Below are 27,028 nucleotides of genomic sequence, written 5' to 3' on the forward strand. Positions count from 1 at the left end.
CATGTCATGATGATGTTAGATCCATAGATTAGAATTAAACATCCCGACAAAGAATCCCGGAGTCGTAATCCTCACTAGGAAGGGAAGATAGGTCAAAGGTCATATTTGGTTTGGGTATCAGACAGTCCACCTCACATGTACTAATATTTGAAAGCACAGAGTCTGGGCAACTTGAACTTTACTAGGACATGAAAATAAAAAGTAGTAGCCTATTACTAAATGGTCCACTGTACTGTAGATAGTAAGGGCTTGTTAGGGGCGTGCAGAGACAGAGAAATACATAGGTCCCACACAGCTTTCCTTTTTCTCCAATAACTACTGAGTGTACCCAATGATAGAGTTAAATCAGACACATCGTCGTTGGAATTGGCAGCCACAGTCCATCATAGTCTTGAATGAAGACGGCTAGCTTTGCTCCACCTTGCATGTCACAAAGAGGGCAAAGCACAGTAGAGGACTTCTCTACTGTACTGCATATACTGTCCATCCACAGAGGGAGTTGGTTTAACAACTAGAGCGCAATAGAAGTTTGATAGCTCTTCCCACAGTCCCTAGTGGAAGTTCCATACACCTCCCCTACAGTTCCAGTTCCCTCTTAGGTTTGGCTCAGACCCACTCCTGCATGGAGCGCTTGCAGTACAGTATGTGTCTCTGCGTGCTCTTCCTCCTGAACTGGAACACGGTGTAGAGCAGGACCATCATGCACAGTGCCAGGACGCAGGGGATGGCGATAGCCACAGCATTCTCTGTGCCCCCTGTGCTGTCCAGCTTGATGACGACGTCCACGTCACCGTTGCTGCTGTCGGAGTGGCGCTCCTCCACCTCTGGGGGGTTCCAGTCCCAGTCGGGGTCGGCCGGCAGGCCGTCACAGCCCATGAAGTCCCTCAGGATGGAGCGGGGGTAGCCCGGCTCCACACGCAACCGCTGGTTGTTGAACTTCCAGTACTCCTTCCCCTTGTAGAAGTAGGTGAATCCTGTTCACAGGAGAAAAAACTCAATATTTAAACATTCATACACGTTAATAAAATGACTTGTGCTAAAAAGTTTATCCATTTTCTAGTTTTAGAACACAATCAAAAATGTCCTGTACTGAAAAGCAAGGCATAAATAGGCTATATAGAGCAAAGAGGCCAATTTGAGTCATTAGAAAGAGATGTGATGCAGAGATAGAGGACGATATAGAGGGAGGAATGGATGGCCTACCGTTGGCCTTGTCCACAAACGCCCCCTGAGGGGAGTCAGGGATGCCCTTCCAAACCGTGATGGGTTTGGGGTAACCAGGGTCCATGTTCCTCATGTCTTCATTGTACCTCCAGTATCTAAAGCCAGGTAGGAATGAAACAGTGCAGTCAATATCCAGAAATGCAGATGTAGGATCTTAATTTGAGCCAGTTTGCTAAAGGAGGGAAATAATCCTGCAACAATAGTTAATTAGAATTATTATGTGGATTATAATTAATGACGTTTTTATAGGGATTGATACATTTTTTGTTAGGCCAACTTAAGTCGGACATTTCAAAGTGGAAATTCGAAACTTTAGAAGCTTTTTTAAAACCCAAATACACTACAAGTTTGCATTTCCTGCACACTCACTCACACTCACACTTACACACCAACATTATAATCTCATGATCTTCTACACGTACACACAAATTTTAAGACTCAAGATAACGTTACGCTGCCATACCCAGAGGGATGATGGCATGGTCTTAAAAACAAAACTTCATTAGTGAACAGATTGCTGCGGAATGATGACAGCATCATGACAAATAATCTGATCTGCTCTCGCACCAGGGTCAGCGCCTCATATGATTTAATCTATCATGACAGCTTCACCAACTATTTGAGTCATATTGGTAAACACCATGTACTAAGTATAGCATCTTATCCTCTTACAGTCCACATATATAGATGGTCTCCTTAGCAGATAAGTCCCTCAACATTCGTGCCAATATCAGTACATTTTATATCAGCTAGCCTGTATCATTGTCATTGATAAAAACGAATACAGTATAACGTATAACCTAATTCACAATCTAACAAATCTAATGTAACTCACAGATGGTCTCAAAGCCTCCATAACATGCAGGCTCCTTGTCATCAATGCCTGCCAGTCAATTCTATCATCAGCTACAATCTATCGCCACTATGAATCAAACCAATGTGGTGTCATGGAGAAATGAAAAGGTAAAACAGACCTGTCTCCCTTGAAGAAGTATGTCTTGGCCACGTCCTCCCACCACACAGCGGTCTCTATGCTCTGGGTGGGCATCCCGCTCCCAAACAGAGAGATATCCTGAGGGTAGGTGGGCTGCAGAGTAGTGTCCTTGACCACCCAGAAGCGGTTCCCTAAAAAGAAAAATAGATCAGTGGATCAGTGGTCAGAGCCTGGGTCCAAACATTATGTTTTACACTGTTGCTATGTAACACTGTGGGCAGTATATTGTGACTGTTAATTCATTCCAATAATGAGGGCTTATTACACTGGCGTACCTGACACCCCAGCAGCCCCCGGAAGGCGGAAGGCCCACACCTCTGGGGGCCCATCCGCATGTCCTCGATGTCTATTTTATTTACTTATTTAATAATTTTTACAGTAACCCTCCAAAAAGTAATTTATAAACTTTTTTCATTTCAATACGTACTAGGAAGCTAAGTGTTTGTTTCTTGGGCTTCAGGAATGTGTCTGAAAAAGTGCCTCAAGCCTTGAAGAAAAGAAACTGATTGAAAGAAACGGGATATCAGTGAACAAAGGCCATGGTCCAGGCTACGACGCCGCTAGTGCAATGAGTGGAGCTTATCAGACCGAGAGAGTTTTTGTTCAGAAAACGATCTCTCCGCAGAAGCGACAGTTACAGGGATGGTAAAAAAAAAGCTTGATTGCCGTAACAACATCAGGGAAACTGAGCAGAAGGGATTGGTGGTTTAAATACCGTAGTTCTGTATCATCTTTAAATAAACCTCTCATTCTTCTTATTGGCCTCAACACGTTACGGAACGAGATGAAGTGTATAGGAAGCTCTGGGGACAGGTCGTCTGGATACTGGACAGTCAATAAATTTGGCATTTAATAGATTGGTTTTACGCACAACAACTTTCTATCTAAGCTGGGAGAAAGCGTGAGGACAGCTCATGTCATGCAGGTTCAGGTGAGCTATACAGGACCGTTGTATATTCCAAAAAATCAATTGGGAGCTGATTAGTATGTTGCTGCATCGAAAATTAATTTTACAATCTGCAATGTTTGAATTTCCTACTTTAATTACCGAACAAGTAATTACATTATTGCTGCCAGCCAGCAGACACTGTGTATAGCTTCGTGAAATGTTAGGATTAACATGAGAAAAGGTCGACCAAATAGGCCTAGTAATAAACATTTATCCAATCCATTAGCTAAAGCAAAGCTACAGGCTACATGCCCTGGCATCATCGATTCTATAAGCAGCCACATAGACATGAAGAGTGGGGGACTGCATTACGCCAGTGACTTATTTGCATAGTTCAGGAAGAAGTAAGTGAGTTGTGAGTTTATTTAAGAGCTTTTGAAAACTAGTGTAATTATAATGAGTACAATAAGGGGCTACTGAAGTGTTTTTTTTTTATTGTGAATGCAGTACAATAAGGGGCTACTAAAGTGTTGTTTTATTATGAACGCAGTACAATAAGGGGCTACTAAAGTGTTGTTTTATTATGAACGCAGTACAATAAGGGGCTACTAAAGTGTTGTTTTATTATGAACGCAGTACAATAAGGGGCTACTAAAGTGTTGTTTTATTATGAACGCAGTACAATAAGGGGCTACTAAAGTGTTGTTTTATTATGAATGCAGTACAATAAGGGGCTACTAAAGTGTTGTTTTATTGTGAATGCAGTACAATAAGGGGCTACTAAAGTGTTGTTTTATTGTGAACGCAGTACAATAAGGGGCTACTAAAGTGTTGTTTTATTGTGAATGCAGGACAATAAGGGGCTACTAAAGTGTTGTTTTATTATGAACGCAGTACAATAAGGGGCTACTAAAGTGTTGTTTTATTATGAACGCAGGACAATAAGGGGCTACTAAAGTGTTGTTTTATTGTGAATGCAGGACAATAAGGGGCTACTAAAGTGTTGTTTTATTGTGAATGCAGGACAATAAGGGGCTACTAAAGTGTTGTTTTATTGTGAACGCAGGACAATAAGGGGCTACTAAAGTGTTGTTTTATTATGAATGCAGTACAATAAGGGGCTACTAAAGTGTTGTTTTATTGTGAATGCAGGACAATAAGGGGCTACTAAAGTGTTGTTTTATTGTGAATGCCGTACAATAAGGGGCTACTAAAGTGTTGTTTTATTATGAACGCAGTACAATAAGGGGCTACTAAAGTGTTGTTTTACTATGAACGCAGGACAATAAGGGGCTACTAAAGTGTTGTTTTATTGTGAATGCAGGACAATAAGGGGCTACTAAAGTGTTGTTTTATTGTGAATGCAGGACAATAAGGGGCTACTAAAGTGTTGTTTTATTGTGAACGCAGTACAATAAGGGGCTACTAAAGTGTTGTTTTATTGTGAATGCCGTACAATAAGGGGCTACTAAAGTGTTGTTTTATTATGAATGCAGTACAATAAGGGGCTACTAAAGTGTTGTTTTATTGTGAATGCAGGACAATAAGGGGCTACTAAAGTGTTGTTTTACTATGAACGCAGTACAATAAGGGGCTACTAAAGTGTTGTTTTACTATGAACGCAGTACAATAAGGGGCTACTAAAGTGTTGTTTTACTATGAACGCAGTACAATAAGGGGCTACTAAAGTGTTGTTTTATTATGAATGCAGTACAATAAGGGGCTACTAAAGTGTTGTTTTATTGTGAATGCAGGACAATAAGGGGCTACTAAAGGGTTGTTTTATTGTGAATGCAGGACAATAAGGGGCTACTAAAGTGTTGTTTTATTGTGAATGCAGGACAATAAGGGGCTACTAAAGTGTTGTTTTACTATGAATGCAGGACAATAAGGGGCTACTAAAGTGTTGTTTTATTATGAATGCATATTGTGAATGCAGGACAATAAGGGGCTACTAAAGTGTTGTTTTATTGTGAACGCAGTACAATAAGGGGCTACTAAAGTGTTGTTTTATTGTGAATGCCGTACAATAAGGGGCTACTAAAGTGTTGTTTTATTATGAATGCAGGACAATAAGGGGCTACTAAAGTGTTGTTTTATTGTGAATGCAGGACAATAAGGGGCTACTAAAGTGTTGTTTTATTGTGAATGCAGGACAATAAGTGGCTACTAAAGTGTTGTTTTATTGTGAATGCAGTACAATAAGGGGCTACTAAAGTGTTGTTTTATTGTGAATGCAGTACAATAAGGGGCTACTAAAGTGTTGTTTTATTGTGAATGCAGTACAATAAGGGGCTACTAAAGTGTTGTTTTATTGTGAATGCAGGACAATAAGGGGCTACTAAAGTGTTGTTTTATTGTGAATGCAGGACAATAAGGGGCTACTAAAGTGTTGTTTTACTATGAACGCAGTACAATAAGGGGCTACTAAAGTGTTGTTTTACTATGAACGCAGTACAATAAGGGGCTACTAAAGTGTTGTTTTATTATGAATGCAGTACAATAAGGGGCTACTAAAGTGTTGTTTTATTGTGAATGCAGGACAATAAGGGGCTACTAAAGTGTTGTTTTATTGTGAACGCAGTACAATAAGGGGCTACTAAAGTGTTGTTTTATTATGAATGCAGTACAATAAGGGGCTACTAAAGTGTTGTTTTATTGTGAATGCAGTACAATAAGGGGCTACTAAAGTGTTGTTTTATTGTGAACGCAGTACAATAAGGGGCTACTAAAGTGTTGTTTTATTATGAATGCAGTACAATAAGGGGCTACTAAAGTGTTGTTTTATTGTGAATGCAGTACAATAAGGGGCTACTAAAGTGTTGTTTTATTGTGAATGCAGTACAATAAGGGGCTACTAAAGTGTTGTTTTATTGTGAATGCCGTACAATAAGGGGCTACTAAAGTGTTGTTTTACTATGAACGCAGTACAATAAGGGGCTACTAAAGTGTTGTTTTATTATGAACGCAGTACAATAAGGGGCTACTAAAGTGTTGTTTTATTGTGAACGCAGGACAATAAGGGGCTACTAAAGTGTTGTTTTATTGTGAATGCAGTACAATAAGGGGCTACTAAAGTGTTGTTTTATTATGAACGCAGTACAATAAGGGGCTACTAAAGTGTTGTTTTATTATGAACGCAGGACAATAAGGGGCTACTAAAGTGTTGTTTTATTATGAACGCAGTACAATAAGGGGCTACTAAAGTGTTGTTTTACTATGAACGCAGGACAATAAGGGGCTACTAAAGTGTTGTTTTATTGTGAATGCAGTACAATAAGGGGCTACTAAAGTGTTGTTTTATTATGAATGCAGGACAATAAGGGGCTACTAAAGTGTTGTTTTACTATGAACGCAGTACAATAAGGGGCTACTAAAGTGTTGTTTTATTATGAACGCAGGACAATAAGGGGCTACTAAAGTGTTGTTTTATTGTGAATGCAGGACAATAAGGGGCTACTAAAGTGTTGTTTTACTATGAACGCAGTACAATAAGGGGCTACTAAAGTGTTGTTTTATTATGAACGCAGTACAATAAGGGGCTACTAAAGTGTTGTTTTATTGTGAACGCAGGACAATAAGGGGCTACTAAAGTGTTGTTTTATTGTGAATGCAGTACAATAAGGGGCTACTAAAGTGTTGTTTTATTATGAACGCAGTACAATAAGGGGCTACTAAAGTGTTGTTTTATTATGAACGCAGGACAATAAGGGGCTACTAAAGTGTTGTTTTATTATGAACGCAGTACAATAAGGGGCTACTAAAGTGTTGTTTTACTATGAACGCAGGACAATAAGGGGCTACTAAAGTGTTGTTTTATTGTGAATGCAGTACAATAAGGGGCTACTAAAGTGTTGTTTTATTATGAACGCAGTACAATAAGGGGCTACTAAAGTGTTGTTTTATTATGAATGCAGTACAATAAGGGGCTACTAAAGTGTTGTTTTATTGTGAATGCAGTACAATAAGGGGCTACTAAAGTGTTGTTTTATTGTGAACGCAGTACAATAAGGGGCTACTAAAGTGTTGTTTTATTATGAATGCAGTACAATAAGGGGCTACTAAAGTGTTGTTTTATTGTGAATGCAGTACAATAAGGGGCTACTAAAGTGTTGTTTTATTATGAACGCAGTACAATAAGGGGCTACTAAAGTGTTGTTTTATTGTGAATGCAGTACAATAAGGGGCTACTAAAGTGTTGTTTTATTATGAACGCAGTACAATAAGGGGCTACTAAAGTGTTGTTTTATTGTGAATGCAGTACAATAAGATGCTACTAAAGTGTTGGGAGTCCAGTCCAGTAAATAGCTCCTCCACGAGGGAATAAATAAAGCATGATGCTCTCTGTGAACCTGCTGGGTGACAGATGTCATGTTAATTTGCCTGATGGAGGGATGCAGGGATGGAGGAGGGGCTGAACTCTCACCCGTTATCATACAGTACAAAATTGATGCTATTTAGAACATATTTCTACTAATTGCATTGGCATTCTCTTGTACTTATCAATATGACATTGTGATGACCACAAACTGCTTTGCTCTGTCTTTTTCTCTCAATTGCTCTCCTCAAACTACCCTTCAAACGTAATGCTACCTTCTGCTGATACAAGAGTAAAATAAGATTCCCTTTCATCTCCATCTCTCTCCCATCCCCTCCTTTTTTCCTCTCCTCTATCTCTCATTCCTCTCTTTCTCTCACCTTTGAAGAAGACAAACTTCCCTTCGCTGTTTTCATAGACGGCGTCGATCTTGGCAGGCAGGCCTTTCCAGAAGTAGTTGATCTGCATGGGGTAGCCAGGGACCACTGAGTTGTCCCTCACCCTCCAGAACCACTGGTCCTACACACGGTGCAGACAAAAACACATGATCTTCATCTCCTTCTCTGTGGTAGCATAAACCCAAACTCTGAAACCTGCTTCGTCGCATTCCCTAAAACCAGCAGTGATTGATTCCACTGAAAGCCTTCAGTGAAAACCTCCACCTCCTTATGTAAACATATCTTTTAACATCTCTCCATCCAAAGTCAGGGGACATGGTCAACAGTGGAAGTGTAATAATAACCATAAAATCTTGCCTGTCAAACAGAGAAATGGTTCCAATAATTTCCCCACCATTCATTTTCCCCATAGGAAATGTTAGAAGCACTTACAATAAGGGCTGTGTTTCGTGTAGGCTTACCCGGCGTGACGTTTTGATTACCATGTAATGTGGCTCAGTTGGTAGAGCATGGCGCTTGCAACGCCAGGGTTGTGGGTTCGATTCCCACGGGGGACCAGTACAAAAAAGTATGAATGTATGTACTTGTAAGTCGCTCTGGATAAGACCGTCTGCTAAATGACTTAAATGTAAACGTAAATCTCTTTCGGACAAGGTGACTTTTATCAATATAGTAGGTTTTATTTACTCTCAAATTCGAAACGCTAGTTAGCATTGCTAACAGGTATTATGTCAATTTAAAACTTGCACAAGACAGTTCACAGAATTTTCAATTTAAAGACATTTTGAATTTTTTTAAATAATTGAATATCTGTGTTTATCAAAGATAGAAGGTGATAGTGAGAGCACTGGGTGGAGTCCTTACCCTTTTTAAAATAAAAGCTAAATTAGTGCCGAATTTACATCCCTTCAAAACAAACCTTTGTGAACGGCTGTGTTAATCATTTCAACCAGTGGACCTAATTGGTTCCCCAAAAAATTATAGACCTTAGGACAAATACCGTTACAACCAGGTGATTTGTCTTTATTCATGTTATCCAATGCTCTTTTGCGGTCATGGAGAGAGATGTGGGCTCCCAGGAAGCTGGCTTCTTCAGTTGAAAAAAGATGAGTTCATATAGCTTTTAAAAAGGATTCAATCTGGCTTTGTGTGGATGTACAATCAAAGGGGTACAATTCTTTATAGAAACGGGAGAATCGTTGGTTGATTCATTTGGGTTCTGATAGAAATGAACCTGGATTCAATCTGGCTTTGTGCGGATGTACAATCAAAGGGGTACAATTATTTTATAGAAACAGGAAGTAATTAGTAATTCACCTGATTCAGAATCAATAGTTGCAATATCCGCTAATCGATCACTACTACAAAGCTTGTTAGACAGTAGACGACTGGGTCGATTACCATGGAAGTAAAGGTTGAGTCTAACTTGATGGATGTCAAATTCTGCTCTCTGTCTTCTCAATAGATTTAGACCTGTCTTGACTTTGAAAAGAGTAGTCGCTACCTAGTCTGATAAAGGTGTTTGTTGAAAACGCTCTAACGTCGTTAACAACTTTTCCAATTCTGATATCTTCTTTAATTGTGATTTATTCAGCCCAGATGCAAATGCAGTTGCATTGTTTTTAATAAAACCTTCAATGACATCCCATAAAATCGGATGATCATCGACTTACTTTTTGTTAATCATTATCAATTAAGTTAATTCAGTTTCAAATTGTTCACAGAAAGTATGATTTTGTAGTAAGGAAACATTAAAGTGCCATCTTGTGGTTCTTTTAGGAGATTCTGGCATTTGTATCTGGAAATAATAAGCATGATGATCAGATATGCTCATATGTCGAATTTCTATTTTCATGATTAAAGATAATAGAGGAGTAGATAATAGCACGAAATCAATACGGGAGAATGTTTTGTGCCTGTTTGAATAGAAAGTGTACTTTTTTGCTTTAGAGTTATGAGCTAGTCAGGCATCAATGAGGTTGTAATCAGAGAGTATATGTTGGAGAGCCTTGGCTGCCTCTGGATTGTAGTTGGTCTCATTAGTTTTGTCCTGCATGTCCAAAATGGCATTCATGTTTGTCCCAATAACCAGTTGGAATTCACTTAATTCTGACAATATGCTGCTCAGAGAATCAAAAAACATAGGATTATATGAATTTGGAGCATACACATTAATAAAGGCAATTTTCTTTCCATTATGGGTACATTTAAGGAAAGTGATTCTGCCTTCTTTGCCTTTAGCCAAGATGGTACTTTTTTATTTCTTGTGTCACAATGATTACCCAAGCAAAAAAATATATATATTTTAATATATTACAAGTATACTGAAATATACAAAAGAATCAAAAAATATACTTCAAATTCGAGATGTATTTTTCTAGTATATATTAAGTAGACTATAATATATTATATTCATTGTTTTTCAGTCTTGTAGTATACTATAAATATGCTATCATCAACCTTCAATACACTTATTAAGAGTACACCTTAAATTAATCATTTTTCAGTCTTTAAGTATACTATATTGAGGCAGCAGGTAGCCTAGTGGTTAGAGCGTTGGACTAGTAACCGAAAGGTTGCAAGATCAAATCCCCTAGCTGACAAGGTACAAATCTGTCGTTCTGCCCCTAGGCCCTCATTGAAAATAAGAATTTGTTCTTATTATGCTCACTATAAATTAAACTTAAACACATTAAAACTGTACTTCAATTTCAATCACTTGAATTGTAATTTAGTGTATTCATTCAAAATACACTAGGAGTTGTTTTTAATAAGTTGAAGCATAATTTTTTTTTTTTTAATTCCATCAATTTATAGTAATTTGCAAAAGAAAGCCAGCCGCGAAAAGCCACACGTTTCAATGCATGCCACCGGAACCGGAAGGAAAAATCTATTACCTTTTAACACTTTGTAGATTTTATAGGGTAGACAAGTGTACATTATACAGTATCTGTACATGCCGACCTACCTTGAATACGAACAGCTCCTGTCTGAGGATGGCCAGGGTGTTGAAGCCTCCGTCGCAGATGTTGGGCGTGGCGTAGGGGTTGGAGGGTTTGGCGCCCTGAGGAGGGCGGTGGGGCCGGACCTGGCGGTCGTGCTTACGAGGTTCCGAGGGGGAGTGGAAGCGTGGGGGAGGGGCCGTGGGTGGGGTCCTGGTGGGCTGGAGAGCCCTGTCTGGTGGACCTGGAGATGAATGGGACACATTAGCCAAGCCAGCTAACTAGCTAAGGGCATAAAAAAATATACATATTGTCATTGAACATTGTCATTGAACATGTATTCCTTCAATGAAAACAATAAAACAAATGTTTTTTTAAATTACACACAATACTATTATAATACTACTTTGCGTAGATTTAGTGTACTAAACAGATTGAGGGCATTACTATATTATAATATTATGTGGGAAATTAAATGCAGTACCATAGATACAGGTAAATGCCCAAATAAAGGAAACACTTGAGTAAATGAAGGATACAAAGTATATTGAAAGCAGGTCCTTCCACACAGGAGTGGTTCCTGAGTTAATTAAGCAATTAACATCCCATCATGCTTAGGGTCATGTATAAAAATGCCCAGTTGACCATTATTTTGGCTACCATGGCAAGAAGAAAAGATCTGTGACTTTGAAAGAGAGGTCTCAAAGAAGCATATGGGGTTTAAAGGGTGTGTGTGTGTGTGTGTGTGTGTGTGTGTGTGTGTGTGTGTGTGTGTGTGTGTGTCTGTGTGTTGCTGTGTGTGTGTGTGTGTGTGTGTGTGTGTGTGTGTGTGTGTGTGTGTGTGTGTGTGTCTGTGTCTGTGTGTCTGTGTGTTGCTGTGTGTGTGTGTGTGTGTGTGTGTCAGTCATAAGATCACAACCCAATTGAACACTTGTGTGAGATTCTGGAGCGTTCCCTTTCAGTCAGTCAACTTCAGTACAACCTACTATGTGTAGTCGCACTCTTGTTGAAGGATCTACAATCACACCTGACAAGGCAAATTAAATCCACGACTCGCTAGAAGCCCAGTGTGAGGCTCGGATTCTTTCAATTATTCCACTCTTCACCTCATGTGGTCCCACTGGGGACCAGTATGAAAATGCTCTCACTACTGTAAGTCGCTCTGGATAAGAGTGTCTGCTAAATGACTCACTGACTGTAAGTCGCTCTGGATAAGAGTGTCTGCTAAATGACTCACTACTGTAAGTCGCTCTGGATAAGAGTGTCTGCTAAATGACTCAAATGTAAAACAGGAACGATTCACGCTACGAACACAAACAATTGGAAAAGGAGACTGTCTTACGTTGCGCTAACTAAACTGTCCCACTGTACTAGTTATCATATGTTTTCTAATCACAAACAAAGTTATTAGTTATTAGTTATTCTTCAATTTGCTGGTGCGATGAGTAAGATGGCCAACAAAACGACTGAGACGACGATGCCTAAGCCGGGTTTGGGGTCGAGATCATGCCCCCAGTCATGAGGTTATAGCATTTCTCTGAAAGATACTCACAATCTATGTATAGTTTGTCTCGGTTTGGAGCATGCTCAGGCGGCCCTCAATCAAACCAGTTCGGGTACGCATTGCCACGCACTGTGTACAGACTCCCTGGGAAGACGTGTAGCATTGTTGAGGAAGCTTGGAATTACTGATGGTGACTTTTCTTTCCTGAATGCTGGAAGCGTAGATGGATTGGGTGGTCTGCCTGGGCGTGGGGTATGTGGTGGCTGCCTGTGCCCAATTCGGCTCCTGTGCACTCTGTCATCGGTTACGGGAGGCTACTCGAAGAGAAGGGGCATCCTGGTTCGGAGGGTACCTCCGAAGCAGCCATCAAGCACTGCTTGCCTCTCTTCCCAGACTTGTTGATGAAGGGTCCGGTCCCACCTCAGTGATTCGTTCCTATGTGGACTTTCGAGACCGGGCTAGTTAAACAAGTGCTGCATAGCGTGCTTGCCAGGTTGGGTAACTCACTAAGGCAAGCTAGCTATTACTAGCTATTCCTGCCTCCCCATGGTGGAGTTTCTGGAGCAGCTCTCTTGTTTAGTATATGTATCATTAAGTCGCTTGGTTATTCTAAACGGATCGCGCTGCGGTCAAAGAGGCTAGCCTAGTGTCATGACGTGGCCCTTTCTGGGTGTGGATCGTGCCCCCCCTCACTCTCTCTCCTAAACCCAGGTTTTGTTATCTCAGGTCATAAATTCTTGGTAGAGGCTCTCTCCCCCTGGTCATGCAGAAAGAGAGGGAGAGAGCACAGAAAGAGAACAAAGGACTTCACTTGGCCAAACTCCTAAATCCCCAAAATGGGAGAATTAAACGATTTCTACTTTTGAGAATGTGGGAATGGTCCATGGACACTAAAGGGACAGTTATTATGAGTGTGTTTCATTTGGTGATCTCATGAAGGACAGGAAACACACATAACGTTATCTCTTAAAGTGTACATTTCCCAGCTGTCAGGTTTACATCTAAATATTGTGAAAAGGATGTGATTAAACATGAAACTATTTGTGAAAAGATGTAATGTGATATTAACCTTCTAAATGATTTTCATATAAAGATTAACTAGTCAGTGGCCACACTCCCGTGAGCCCAGACATCACATTAGGCGTCATGGCCCTTTTCTACTGAACGGTATCTCTTAAAGTGTACATTTCCCAGCTGTCTGAAATGTATAAAACCCACTCCTGATGAAATTCACACCAGACCACGTAAACCCCGGTGTAAGCTAAGGTTGCAAATGGTTGAATTTCTAAGACCAAAACACGCCGTGTGACGCTGGTGTGTGAAGTGGATTAAACTACAACTCTACCAAAGGACAAGACTATACCACGTGGAGCATTGGCTACACGGCTGGAAATGGTTCAACTCTGAGACTATCAATCTCTACAGAATAAGTGAGAAATTCTAGACGACACGAATTACAAGTCTGCAGCTAGAAATGACGTAAACCTAGGACGAGAATACAGACAGCTGCCGAAACATCTATTCTATGGCCACATCTCCGAATGGTATTCTGAAGTATCCATCCTAACAACATCGAAATACTTTTGATCTTCGGGGAAACGCAACCAGAGAGACTCTGATGAACTCTCCAGCAGACGGACCAGATTCCAACAGAGAAGACAACGACATACGGGCGTAAATATGAATTGCAATTTCTTTTTGAATGAGTGGTCATTCATGTAAAGTATTAGCAATTTCTATGAGTGTAGTAATCCTCTATGAGTTTCCCGCTCTTTATCGGTCCACACCCCCTTTCTTTTGTCTACCAAGCCATCATATCGGTTTTGCCAGCTAGGGAGTATTTCCTTTGTATCATGTAGCAACCCAATGTATAATATCTACTGTTTGTTTGTTATGTATTTATGTGATTTGATTAGTTAGTAAATAAATAATTAAGCCAATTTGTATAACGCTGATTCATAATTTATGCTAGGGTTCGTGCAGAATTTTTTAAGACGTTCCGATGAGACTGATAGAAGGTAAAGAATAATTAATGATGGACTGCTATTGATATAAAAGATCTTCAGATCTTTAAGAGTGGATTCGGGAGATAGCCGCTCCATATAAACTAATGCTTCCGTGGTGCCATCCTCTTCCTAATGAGTTAGTTATTGCCTGATTAATTTAATCAAATAATTAAAGGTTAGGTAATCGATTTGAAAATAGCCTGTCATCACATTAAGGATAATAGAGACATGACACTAGCTTATGCTAAAAAGCCTCCCGGCTAACATTGGCTAGCATACTTAACCTCCGGCGAGTAAAACTGACTAGCTTTCCCCTGACGTTATGGCAACCCTCTTCCTATTTTCAGTTCCTGGAGTTAGAGGGAGTGAAAGAAATGGAGTTTGTGTGCACCTCTGATGAAGAAGCAGCCCCCCGGGCACTTGGCTGGGGTAACGCCCGGAGCGAGGGGCTTTGGCATGGGTCTGTGAAAACAGTGCCCCTACTTTAGCTAAAACGGTTACTACGTCAGCCATTGCCAGAGACCCCTGTGCCCGTAAAGGGGCCGGGCTTCATGCAGGCTATACAGTCTCATGGAAGCACAACGTATGTTGGAAGCTTGGCCATGTTTAATCCTGCTCCCTATGTTAGCCCATGTTCCACGTTGTTCACAGGGTTCAAGGGGTATATCAGTGTCCCCAGGTTGAGAGTGACAAGTTGGGTCACTGTCCGCAAGGGGGCGTTCCTCCCCCATAGGTGGGATTCATTGCTGATTCCTGCCTGAAGCTCACTAGTCTCTTTAAGGTGTCTAGTGATACAGGTTATGGGCTCTACAGGCAATTAGTTGTTGGTAGTGGAGTCGAGGGAACCAGCAGGGTTGGACATGACAGCACTATTATCCCACATGCAGTCTCTGTGGTTAATATGAATGAGCCCCCAAATGAGCTATCTGTCTCCAGCTCAACGCTTTTCATTCCTAATATTTTTCCCCTGGGTCCATTTTTAATGTGTCCAGTCCAGCTTTGGGTGCCAGCAGGTTACTGGAACACATTTTACCACCAAACGGCTCATTGTGGCACGGACAATTGGGGTACATCCCTGGCTGCGTTTCAAACTCATAAAAGACACGTACTCGTCCACTTACCTTATGCCCTTGGAAGAATCCCCGCAGCCATATTTGTCATCGGTCCAAATGATTAGCCAAGCAAGGGAAGTTTGCAACGAAAGCCCCTCCGTCCTCGATTTTAATGGAGTTGGAGAGTGTACATTTATGTTCACTTCGGGGCTGAAACGCCCCATAATTCAATTCGCAATGATTGTACATCCACTAAGACAACTCCACCAAAACTTAAAACCTCAACATCAATATGGAGTCAACATACAAGTGTAAGTAAAAACGAATGTAAATAAGTTAGAAATGGTGCTACTAATGCACATGACAGCACAAACACGTCTCGTAAAATGAATGATGTTTTTGTTTGGTTAGCTTTTGGAAATTGCAGAAATAAAAAATTTTCCTTCTTCAGAAGTAGCTAGGCAGGCTAACGTTATTTAGATAATTAATTTGCTAGTTATCATACAGTAGGTGTATATTAATAATTATATATTTAATGTAAGTAGAAATGCAATCATAATTGACGGTAGCGAATGTAAAGCACCCACAAGCTACCGGTGGCTAAAAACACAATCATCGCGGGTTGAATGTGACGAATGTTCGGGCAAGGGCGGTCCATTTAAAGTGCTGCAAGTGTATACTCGTCAGACTTCATGATACGTCATCAGAAGTGTCCACTTAATTTGAGGGCTGAGGGGAGAGTGTGTGTCTGTTAAGTGTTTGGAATGCCACTGATAGCCAGAGTCCTTGTACCCAGAGTGGGCTGGGCTTTAGGCAAACCTTGGCACATAAACACAGTTTTTTCAAGTGAGTTCCACACTGTTCACGGGTGTTAAAACTGTTGTTTCCTGTATTTGAGTTAGATTAAACGTTTTCCTTCTCTGGGCTTCCGGTGACGCAATTTAGGAAATGGCTGCCTGATTTTTCGTACTGCACATCGGTTGGGTATTTTCCCCATAAAATCAAGTATTATAGTAACTTACACTAAAAGGGAAAGTAGGAAAAGTACATGGAAGAAGGACATTGTGACCTCTGGTGGACAATCAGAGTGTGTATAAGTGGCCCACAGGAAAGGCCAACAAAACCCCCTTACCCCCTTACTCCCAACGGGCGGTGGTTCGTGTGCAAAGTAAATGGTTACTGGGAGTGTAGTTTCCAAATGTACGATAAGTGTCTCTTTCCCTTTGTCTCTCTCTCTCTCTCTCCCCCCTCTAATGTTATGTTGTAATAATCCGTCATATCTTGTCAGTCCACTAGGGACTTTTGTCTCATGCAAGTGTGTATGTGTATTCTGTGTTATTATTTAGTTAGTAAATAAATGATTAAAACAAATTGTGTAGTTCTGAATAATCAGCAAGGCTGGGGTTCTTGCAGATCCAAGAAGGTTACGACTGTTCAGAATGAGACTGATATGAGGTAATGATTAATAAGTGACTGTTATCAATATATAACTTATATATCATTTAGAGTTTAATTCAGGAGATGGTAACTCATTAAACAACTTCTTCCGTGGTGCCCCAAATTCCTAATGAGTTAATTGTTACATTATTAATTTAATCGGGTAACAATTAAACATAGTTAGTGGATTAAATAAATAACAGTCATCAGATTAATGAAAGTCACAAAAAGGTTTTGTTTGCATCACGCATTTTGACATTTAAGTGAGTGGCCCCTCCAGCGGTCAGGCTCATCCCCCTCAGTCCTCTGGCATTGCAAAGTCTTTCCCCACTTTAATGTACTTTTTTTATTGTTCTTCTTTTTTCTGTCTTTTTAGGTTGATGCTAAGCAGGCTGTTATGGTGCACAGGTTTTTTGGTTTATAACGATGCATCATCGTGAATTTAAGGTCATAAATCTCAATGTAAATAGATTGGGGAGTGCCATCAAGAGAAGTGAGGTAATAGCAAAGATGAAACGGGAGAGAGTTGACATATTATTCTGGCAGGAAAATCACTTATCCAATCCTGATCACGAGAACTCAAGATTATGGGATATAGGAATACCATTTTCTCTTCTTATAAAATGGGTAGAAGGGGCATTGCAATTTTGATCCCAAATTCAGTTAATTTTGAGCTTTTATCAGAAATAAAAGGAGGGTAGATTTATCTTTGTTAAACATAAACTGGATCACAAGGAAGTTACATCATTTAATGTTTACGCGCCACTGGAGAATGACATGGTGTTCTTTAGGAATGTGTTTGATTTAACTGCCACAGAAACCTCTGGCACGCTTATCAGTGGAGGGAATTTTAACATGATTTTAATCTCAAAATTGGACAGTACAAATCAAAATAGGAAAATGAGCTTGGTTGCTAAAAAGATCAATAGGATTTTACAGGATTTAGGACTGTTTGATGTTTGGCGCGACTTCCATATGTCAGATAGGGAATGCACTTTTTACTCAGCCCGCCACACTGAATACTCCAGGTTAGACTACTTTTTCATGTACAGTGCAGATAGACACAGGCTTAAGGATTGTAGGATCAGGCAGAACGACTTATTAGATCATAATGGAGTTGACCTAACTCTACATCTTGATAGCAAACCAAGAAATACTCTATGGAGGCTTAATACACGCATGCTGAATGATCCAGCATTTAAGGAGTCAATAAAGACAGAATTGAACGTCTATCTGGAGAATAATGATAACTGGGAAGTATCCCCTGCTACATTGTGGGATACACTAAGCTGGTTAATAGAGGGAAGATCATAGCCACATCATCTCTCAAGAAAAAGATAAATGCACAGAAACTGCTGAAATTACAGGAAACATTAGGAAGCTTAGAACGATCTCATAGTCATTTCAAAGACCCTTTTATATTACGGGAGATTCAAAAGGTAAAACAGGAAATTGACCAGATTTATATTGAAGAAGTAGAGAAAAAGCTTAGGTTCCTGAAAGAACGATATAATGAAGCAGACTCAAAGGCAACAAAATGACTAGCATGAGGACTCAGAAAACAATAAGCACAGAATACAATTTTCTAAATAAAAGACCGCAAAACAAAGCAGATTGCATGCAAATTGGATGAAATAGAGAATGCATTTGAATCATACTTTACAAATCTGTGCAAGCAACCAGAGAAGGCAGATGCACAGACAACAGAGCGTTTTTTGAGCTCACTTGATCTCCCTTCAATTTGGACAGAGCAAAATGATAAACTTACTTCAGAAATAACTACTGAAGAAATGAATAATGCAATATTTAATCTAAAAGCAAAAAGATCTCCAGGCACTAATGGCATGACTGGATCAAAGCCTTCAGAGAATAACTAACACCTCTACTTCAGGCCTCTTTTAACTGGAATCTACGAGAGGGAGATCTACCACCATGGAGAGAAGTCATCATATCTGTAATTCCAAAATCGATCGCAATTCTTAACATGGATTATAAACGGTATGCATCAATAATAGCCAAAAGAATGGAGGACATAATCCCAGAATTTATAGGAATTGGGAATTGGAAATTGGCACTGGTTTTGGAGGCACTGAGCCTCTGGATCCTCTCCTACAAAACCTCCCTTTGGCCTCAGCTAAACATGTTGGGGACCTCCAACATGCTCTAAGGTGACATTGCGTCCAAATGCGGCCTTCGCTCCAAAAGTCATGGCTATGTCCTACAGGTACTTAGCTTTTGAGCTATTTCCCTTTTTGTGTCCTCTTTTTGCTTCTGAAGAGAAACAGAGGTTACATGCCCTGTGCCCCGTGCGAGCTTTACGCACGTACATTGAACGGACCCAGGACATCTGGTTATGTGACCAACTTTTTGTCTGTTTTGCTAATTCAGCTCGCGGCAGGGCGCTCTCTATGCAGCGTTTCTCCCATTGGATTGTGGAGGCTTTCTCCCTGGCATATAGCAGCATGGGGCAAGGGTTACCTAGCGGTGTACATGTCCACTCCACCAGGAGTCTGGTGGCATCTTGGGCGTTGTTTAAAGGGTTGACTATAGGAGATATTTGTGCTGCGGCGAGTTGGGCATCACCACACACTTTTGTGAGGTTTTATTGCTTGGATGTCACTGCTCCCAGTATAGTACACCGTGTACTTACGGCTGGGATAGGGGAAAGTTACTAGCCAGCATGTTGTGTGCGCAATACCCAGGCTGCCGCATCTGGTGAGATCAGGTCTGGGTGGTTTGCCATGGGCCGTTTCATTTACTATCCGTTGGGGTCGGCTTGGGGCGTGATTATATTTCCCTATTGTATGTTGTACCAAAGTTGACTGACTGAAAGGGAATGTAACTTTATGACTATAACTCCTGTTCCCAGAAGGAGGGAAACGCACCATCCATTCCTGGGCTCGGTTAAGAGTGGTATTAAATTGAAGGAGTGAATTCGAGCCGCATGCTTATCACCTGTGGAAGACGTGATTGTAGATCCTTCAACCGAAGTCGCAAGAGTATAACTCCCCATAATATGGTGTACCTTGTTGCCCTCATTCAGGGAACAGTAGTTATAGGCATAACGTTAAGTTTTCCACCACCATCAACAAAACACTGAATGATGGAATTTCTCGTGGAAGAATCGTGTCGCATTCCTCCAGTAGAGTTTAAGACACTTGTAGAATCTATGCCAAGGTGCATTGAAGCTGTTCTGGCTCGTGGTGGTTGGCCCAACTCCCTATTAAGACACTTTATGTTGGTGTTTCCTATATTTTGGCAGTTACCTGTTGGTACAGTACCATAGATTTTCTGGATGCCCTGAAGGTCGTCGTGAGGAAGTTTGAAGTTCTCTGTGTCCATGTACTGGTAGAATGGAGCCATGATGGCTGTGGGGTCATTGGAGTGTTCCAGACCCAGGGCATGGCCCAGCTCATGGACTGCCACCAGGAACAGGTCATTACCTGGGAAGGGAGAGATAGACTAGGGATTAGAATCACACACACACAAACACACACGCAGTGTGACTGCACACACACATGCACACATGCACACACACAGACCCCAGCTAGCACATTTGGTTCCTTAGAAGTTGTGGGAATGTACACTACCGTTCAAAAGTTTGGGGTCACTTAGAAATGTCCTTGTTTTTGAAAGAAAAGCATTTTTTGGGTCCATTAAAATAACATCAGATTGATCAGAAATACAGTGTAGACATTGTTAATGTTTTAAATGACTATTGTAGCTGGAAATGGCAGATTTTTTATGGAATATCTACATAGGCGTACAGAGGCCCATTATCAGCAACCATCACTCCTGTGTTCCAATGGCACGTTGTGTTAGCTAATCCAAGTTCATCATTTTGAAAGGCTAATTGATCATTAGAAAACCCTTTTGCAATTATGTTAGCACAGCTGAAAACTGTTGTTCTGATTAAAGAAGCTGGTGATGCCCAACTAGTCCTTCTTTAGACTAGTTGAGTATCTGGAGCATCAGCATTTTGGGGTTCGATTACAGGCTCAAAATGGCCAGAAACAAAGACTTTCTTCTGAAACGCGTCAGTCTATTCTTGTTCTGAGAATTGAAGGCTATTCCATGCAAGAAATTGCCAAGAAACTGAAGATCTCTGTCACGATCGTTGTTAGAAATGGACTAAGGCGCAGCGTGCGTAGAGTTCCACATGTTTTAATAAATTAAACTCGCCAAAAACAATACAGAACTAAACGTTTCTTTTTGATACTGTCGCAAAGCTAACTAAAAAGCAGCATTCCCCAAGTGAGGATGGCTTTCACTTCAGCAGTAATAAATTCATGAACTTCTTTGAGGAAAAGATCATGATCATTAGAAAGCAAATTACGGACTCCTCTTTAAATCTGCGTATTCCTCCAAAGCTCAGTTGTCCTGAGTCTGCACAACTGTGCCAGGACCTAGGATCAAGAGAGACGCCCAAGTGTTTTAGTACTATATCTCTTGACACAATGATGAAAATAATCATGGCCTCTAAACCTTCAAGCTGCATACTGGACCCTATTCCAACTAAACTACTGAAAGAGCTGCTTCCTGTGCTTGGCCCTCCTATGTTGAACATAATAAACGGCTCTCTATCCACCGGATGTGTACCAAACTCACTAAAAGTGGCAGTAATAAAGCCTCTCTTGAAAAAGCCAAACCTTGACCCAGAAAATATTTAAAAAACTATCGGCCTAAATCGAATCTTCCATTCCTCTCAAAAATTTTAGAAAAAGCTGTTGCGCAGCAACTCACTGCCTTCCTGAAGACAAACAATGTATACGAAATGCTTCAGTCTGGTTTTAGACCCCATCATAGCACTGAGACTGCACTTGTGAAGGTGGTAAATGACCTTTTAATGGCGTCAGACCGAGGCTCTGCATCTGTCCTCGTGCTCCTAGACCTTAGTGCTGCTTTTGATACCATCGATCACCACATTCCTTTGGAGAGATTGGAAACCCAAATTGGTCTACACGGACAAGTTCTGGCCTGCTTTAGATCTTATCTCTCAGAAAGATATCAGTTTGTCTCTGTGAATGGTTTGTCCTCTGACAAATCAACTGTAAATTTCGGTGTTCCTCAAGGTTCCGTTTTAGGACCACTATCGTTTTCACTATATATTTTACCTCTTGGGGATGTCATTCGAAAACATAATGTTAACTTTCACTGCTATGCGGATGACACACAGCTGTACATTTCAATGAAACATGGTGAAGCCCCAAAATTGCCCTCGCTATAAGCCTGTGTTTCAGACATAAGGAAGTGGATGGCTGCAAACTTTCTACTTTTAAACTCGGACAAAACAGAGATGCTTGTTCTAGGTCCCAAGAAACAAAGAGATCTTCTGTTGAATCTGACAATTAATCTTGATGGTTGTAAAGTCGTCTCAAATAAAACTGTGAAGGACCTCGGCGTTACTCTGGACCCTGATCTCTCTTTTGACGAACATATCAAGACTGTTTCAAGGACCTATTTTTTCCATCTTCATAACATTGCAAAAATCTGAAACTTTCTGTCCAAAAATGAAGCAGAAAAATTAATCCATGCTTTTGTTACTTCTAGCTTAGACTACTGCAATGCTCTACTTTCCGGCTACCCGGATAAAGCACCAAATAAACTTCAGTTAGTGCTAAATACGGCTGCTAGAATCCTGACAAGAACCAAAAAATTTGATCATATTACTCCAGTGCTAGCCTCCCTACACTGGCTTCCTGTTAAGGTAAGGGCTGATTTCAAGGTTTTACTGCTAACCTACAAAGCATTACATGGGCTTGCGCCTACCTATCTTTCCGATTTGGTCCTGCCGTACATACCTACACGTACGCTACGGTCACAAGACGCAGGCCTCCTAATTGTCCCTAGAATTTCTAAGCAAACAGCTGGAGGCAGGGCTTTCTCCTATAGAGCTCCATTTTTATGGAATGGTCTGCCTACCCATGTGAGAGACGCAGACTCAGTCTCAACCTTTAAGTCTTTACTGAAGACTCATCTCTTCAGTGGGTCATATAATTGAGTGTAGTCTGGCCCAGGAGTGTGAAGGTGAACGAAAAGGCTCTGGAGCAACGAACCGCCCTTGCTGTCTCTGCCTGGCCAGTTCCCCTCTCTCCACTGGGATTCTCTGCCTCTAACCCTATTACAGGGGCTGAGTCACTGGCTTACTGGTGCGCTTTCATGCCGTCCCTAGGAGGGGTGCGTAACTTGAGTGGGTTGAGTCACTGACGTGATCTTCCTGTCTGGGTTGGCGCCCCCCCTTAGGTTGTGCCGTGGCGGAGATCTTTGTGGGCTATACTTGGCCTTGTCTCAGGATGGTAAGTTGGTGGTTGAAGGTATCCCTCTAGTGGTGTGGGGGCTGTGCTTTGGCAAAGTGGGTGGGGTCCTTCCTGTTTGGCCCTGTCCGGGGGTATCATCGGATGGGGCCACAGTGTCTCCTGACCCCTTCTGTCTCAGCCTCCAGTATTTATGCTGCAGTAGTTTATGTGTCGGGGGGCTAGGGTCAGTTTGTTATATCTGGAGTACTTCTCCTGTCTTATCCGGTGTCCTGTGTGAATTTAAGTATGCTCTCTCTAATTCTCTCTTTCTTTCTCTCTCTCTGAGGACCTGAGCCCTAGGACCATGCCTCAGGACTACCTGGCATGATGACTCCTTGCTGTCCCCAGTCCACCTGGCCGTGCTGCTGCTCCAGTTTCAACTGTTCTGCCAGCGGCTATGGAACCCTGGCCTGTTCACCGGATGTGCTACCTGTCCCAGACCTGCTGTTTTCAACTCTCTAGACAGCAGGAGCGGTAGAGATACTCTTAATGATCGGCTATGAAAAGCCAACTGACATTTACTCCTGAGGTGCTGACTTGTTGCACCCTCGACAACTACTGTGATTATTATTATTTGACCATGCTGTTCATTTATGAACATTTGAACATCTTGGCCATGTTCTGTTATAATCTCCACCCGGCACAGCCAGAAGAGGACTGGCCACCCCTCATAGCCTGGTTCCTCTCTAGGTTTCTTCCTAGGTTTTGGCCTTTCTAGGGAGTTTTTCCTAGCCACCGTGCTTCTACACTTGCATTGCTTGCTGTTTTAGGCTGGGTTTCTGTACAGCACTTTGAGATATCAGCTGATGTAAGAAGGGCTATATAAATACATTTGATTTGATTTAAATGCAGTGTTCACAGGCACTACACAAAAACAAGATCCCACACACAACAGGTGGCAAAAGGCTGCCTAAATATGATCCCCAATCAAAGACAACGATAGACAGCTGCCTCTGATTGGGAACTATACCAGGCCAACATAGAAATACAAAAACTAGAGTACCCACCCTAGTAACACCCTGACCTAACCAAAATAGAGAATAAAAAGGCTCTCTATGGTCAGGGTGTGACAATCTCGTACAACGCTGTGTACTACTTCCTTCACAGAACAGTGCAAACTGGCCCTAACCAGAATAGAAAGAGGAGTCGGAGGCCCCGGTGCAAACTGAGCACTAAAGGGGAGTAGACAGTTTAAGGGGAAAAACTGAAGGGGAATAGACAGTTTAAAGAAGCTTTTTTAAGCCTTGAGACAATTAAGACAGGGATTGATTGTGTATGTGTGGCATTCAGAGGGTGAATGGGCAAGACAAAAAATTTAAGTGCATTTGAACGTGATATGGTAGTAGGTACCAGGTGCACCGGTTTGAGTTTGTTAAGAACTGCAACACTGCTGGGATTTTCACACTCAATAGTTTCCCATGTGTATCAAGAATGGTCCACCACCCAAAGGACATCCACCCAACTTGACACAAGCATTGGAGTCAACATGGGCCAGCATCCCTTTGGAATGCTTTCGACACCTTGTAGAGTCCATGCCCCGAATAATTTAGGCTGTTGTGAGGGCAAAAGGGGGTGCAGCTCAATATTAGGAGCGTGTTCCTAATATTTTGTACACTCAGTGCATATGGTTTTAAATAACATTGTTAGAAAGTTCCTTGAATGCTACTAATGTTCTTGTGGTTTTTATGGAAAGTTCTCTTAATGTTCTGAGAACATGACATTAAATAGAACTATGAGGAAACCTGCAGAAAACATTCTTCTGAAGTACTGAAATTCCCACAGAAGAATGTTGTTTCTTAATGTTTTCTGAACGTTCTGAGAACATGACTTTAAATTGAACCGTGAGGAAACCTGTCGAAAACGTTATGTTGAAAATATTGAAATTCCCACCTGAGAAACTGAAAAAGAAAAGTAAAAGCTGGGTATCCTGCACCATTCTCAGAACTTTGTGGGAAAGTTGCATGCAAAATAACCATAGGACAACCAAATTCTCACCAAGCTCTTAGAAACATATGGTTCTCAGAAGGTTATGTGCTAACTACGACACACACACCTACGAAACTGGCTCATTTCCAGTTGAATTCTACAGAAGTGTATCATGTTAATCACACTGCTGACATTTACTATAGTCTATAGGGCTATAATTCATACGGTTTCGTGTTTTTCACCTGGGGATTCAACTCTATTATGAACGGCAAGGTTAGAATGAGGTTATTGAGGCTGGGAAACGTGAAGGGCATATTATGTGTCTATAGGGAGCCACAGCTTACGGAGAAGAGTGTCCCTGCCCAGGGCATTGGAACATTCATGTCCTGTTACACAACACACGGGCGCGCGCACACACACACACAGCAGCAGGACCACAGATATATGTGCTTGACTCCACGTTACTAGTCATGGGTCTGGAGTATGTGTAATTTTAACTGACTTGTCCGGAAGGGCCCGTATAGATCCGAACGCAACTGCTGCAGTAGAGAGAGAGAAATGGTCTAATTTAATCTGTTGCTCTCGCTCTTCACAAAAGTGGAGCGTGACACGTGTAGCTTGTTGTTGGCCAATCACAAGTCATTACAAGTGGCAATAGGCTACAGTCGTAGAGCCTCCGTGTGGAAATCTCAGTGTTCTGCCATGGCCAGCGAATAGCCCGGATCTCAATCCCATTGAGCACGTTTGGGACCTGTTGGATCGGAGGGTGTCACGTTCCTGACCTGTTTTCTGTTGTTTTGTATGTGTTTAGTTGGTCAGGGCGTGAGTTGGGGTGGGTATTCTATGTTGTGTGTCTAGTTCGTCTGTTTCTGTGTTCAGCCTAATATGGTTCTCAATCAGAGACAGCTGTCAATCGTTGTCCCTGATTGAGAATCATATATCATTTACATTTAACATTTAAGTCATTTAGCAGACGCTCTTATCCAGAGCGACTTACAAATTGGTGCATTCACCTTATGACATCCAGTGGAACAGCCACTTTACAATAGTGCATCTAAATCTTTTAAGGGGGGGGGGGGGGTCAGAAGGATTACTTTATCCTATCCTAGGTATTCCTTAAAGAGGTGGGGTTTCAGGTGTCTCCGGAAGGTGGTGATTGACTCCGCTGTCCTGGCGTCGTGAGGGAGTTTGTTCCACCATTGGGGTGCCAGAGCAGCGAACAGTTTTGACTGGGCTGAGCGGGAACTGTACTTCCTCAGTGGTAGGGAGGCGAGCAGGCCAGAGGTGGATATATAGGTGGCTTGTTTTGTGTTGGGGATTGTGGGTGGTTATTTCCTGTCTCTGTGTTTGTGTTCTGCACCAGCTAGGACTGTGACGGTATGTTCTTTTGTTATTTTGTATAGTGTATTGTTTTGTGTTGATTAAATTCATTATGGAAAATTACCACGCTGCGTATTGGTCCTCTGATCCTTCTCGCCTCTCCTCGTCTGAGGAGGAGGACGAAGTAGACTGCCGTTACAGAACCACCCACCTAACCCGGACCAAGCAGCGTGGCAACGGGCAGCAACGACAGCAGCAGTGGTACAAGGAGGAATGGACATGGGAGGAGATTCTGGACGGAGAAGGACCCTGGGCAGAGCCAGAGGAGTGTCGCCGCCCCAAAGCGGAGCTGGAGGCATCTAAAGCGGAGAGGCGGCATTATGAGGCGCTAGCAAGGCAGAGCGGCTGGAAGCCCGAGAGGCTCACCCAAAAATTTATTGGGGGGGGGGGGGGGGGGGGGGCTAAAGGGTAGTGTGGCGAAGGCAGGTAGGAAACCTGCGCCCACTTCCCATGCTTACCGTGGAGAGCGGGAGTACGGGCAGACACCGTGTTATGCGGAAGAGCGTACGGTGTCTCCTGTACGTGTGCATAGCCCGGTGCGGGTTATTCCACCTCCCCGCACTGGGCGGGCTAGATTGAGCATTGAGCCAAGTGCCATGAAGCCGGCTCAACATATCTGGCCTCCAGTACGTCTCCTCGGGCCGGTGTACATGGCACCAGCC

General features: G+C 41.8%; 1 protein-coding gene across 1 annotated transcript in view; it reads right to left on the minus strand.

Annotated features, from left to right (window-relative positions):
* Window positions 1–606: 606 nt before the first annotated feature.
* Window positions 607–27,028, minus strand: part of LOC120020249 (matrix metalloproteinase-16-like) — a 48,020-nt gene continuing 21,598 nt past the window's right edge. The window contains exons 6-11 of the mRNA XM_038963789.1: window positions 20,046–20,207; window positions 10,792–11,009; window positions 7,806–7,944; window positions 2,199–2,349; window positions 1,204–1,319; window positions 607–974 (exon numbers count right to left, since the gene is read on the minus strand). Coding sequence (XP_038819717.1) covers window positions 607–974; window positions 1,204–1,319; window positions 2,199–2,349; window positions 7,806–7,944; window positions 10,792–11,009; window positions 20,046–20,207 — 1,154 coding nt within the window. The remainder of the gene's footprint in view (window positions 975–1,203; window positions 1,320–2,198; window positions 2,350–7,805; window positions 7,945–10,791; window positions 11,010–20,045; window positions 20,208–27,028) is intronic.

Source organism: Salvelinus namaycush, chromosome 25 (genome assembly GCF_016432855.1).
Source record: "Salvelinus namaycush isolate Seneca chromosome 25, SaNama_1.0, whole genome shotgun sequence".
Classification (NCBI taxonomy): Eukaryota; Metazoa; Chordata; class Actinopteri; order Salmoniformes; family Salmonidae; genus Salvelinus; species Salvelinus namaycush.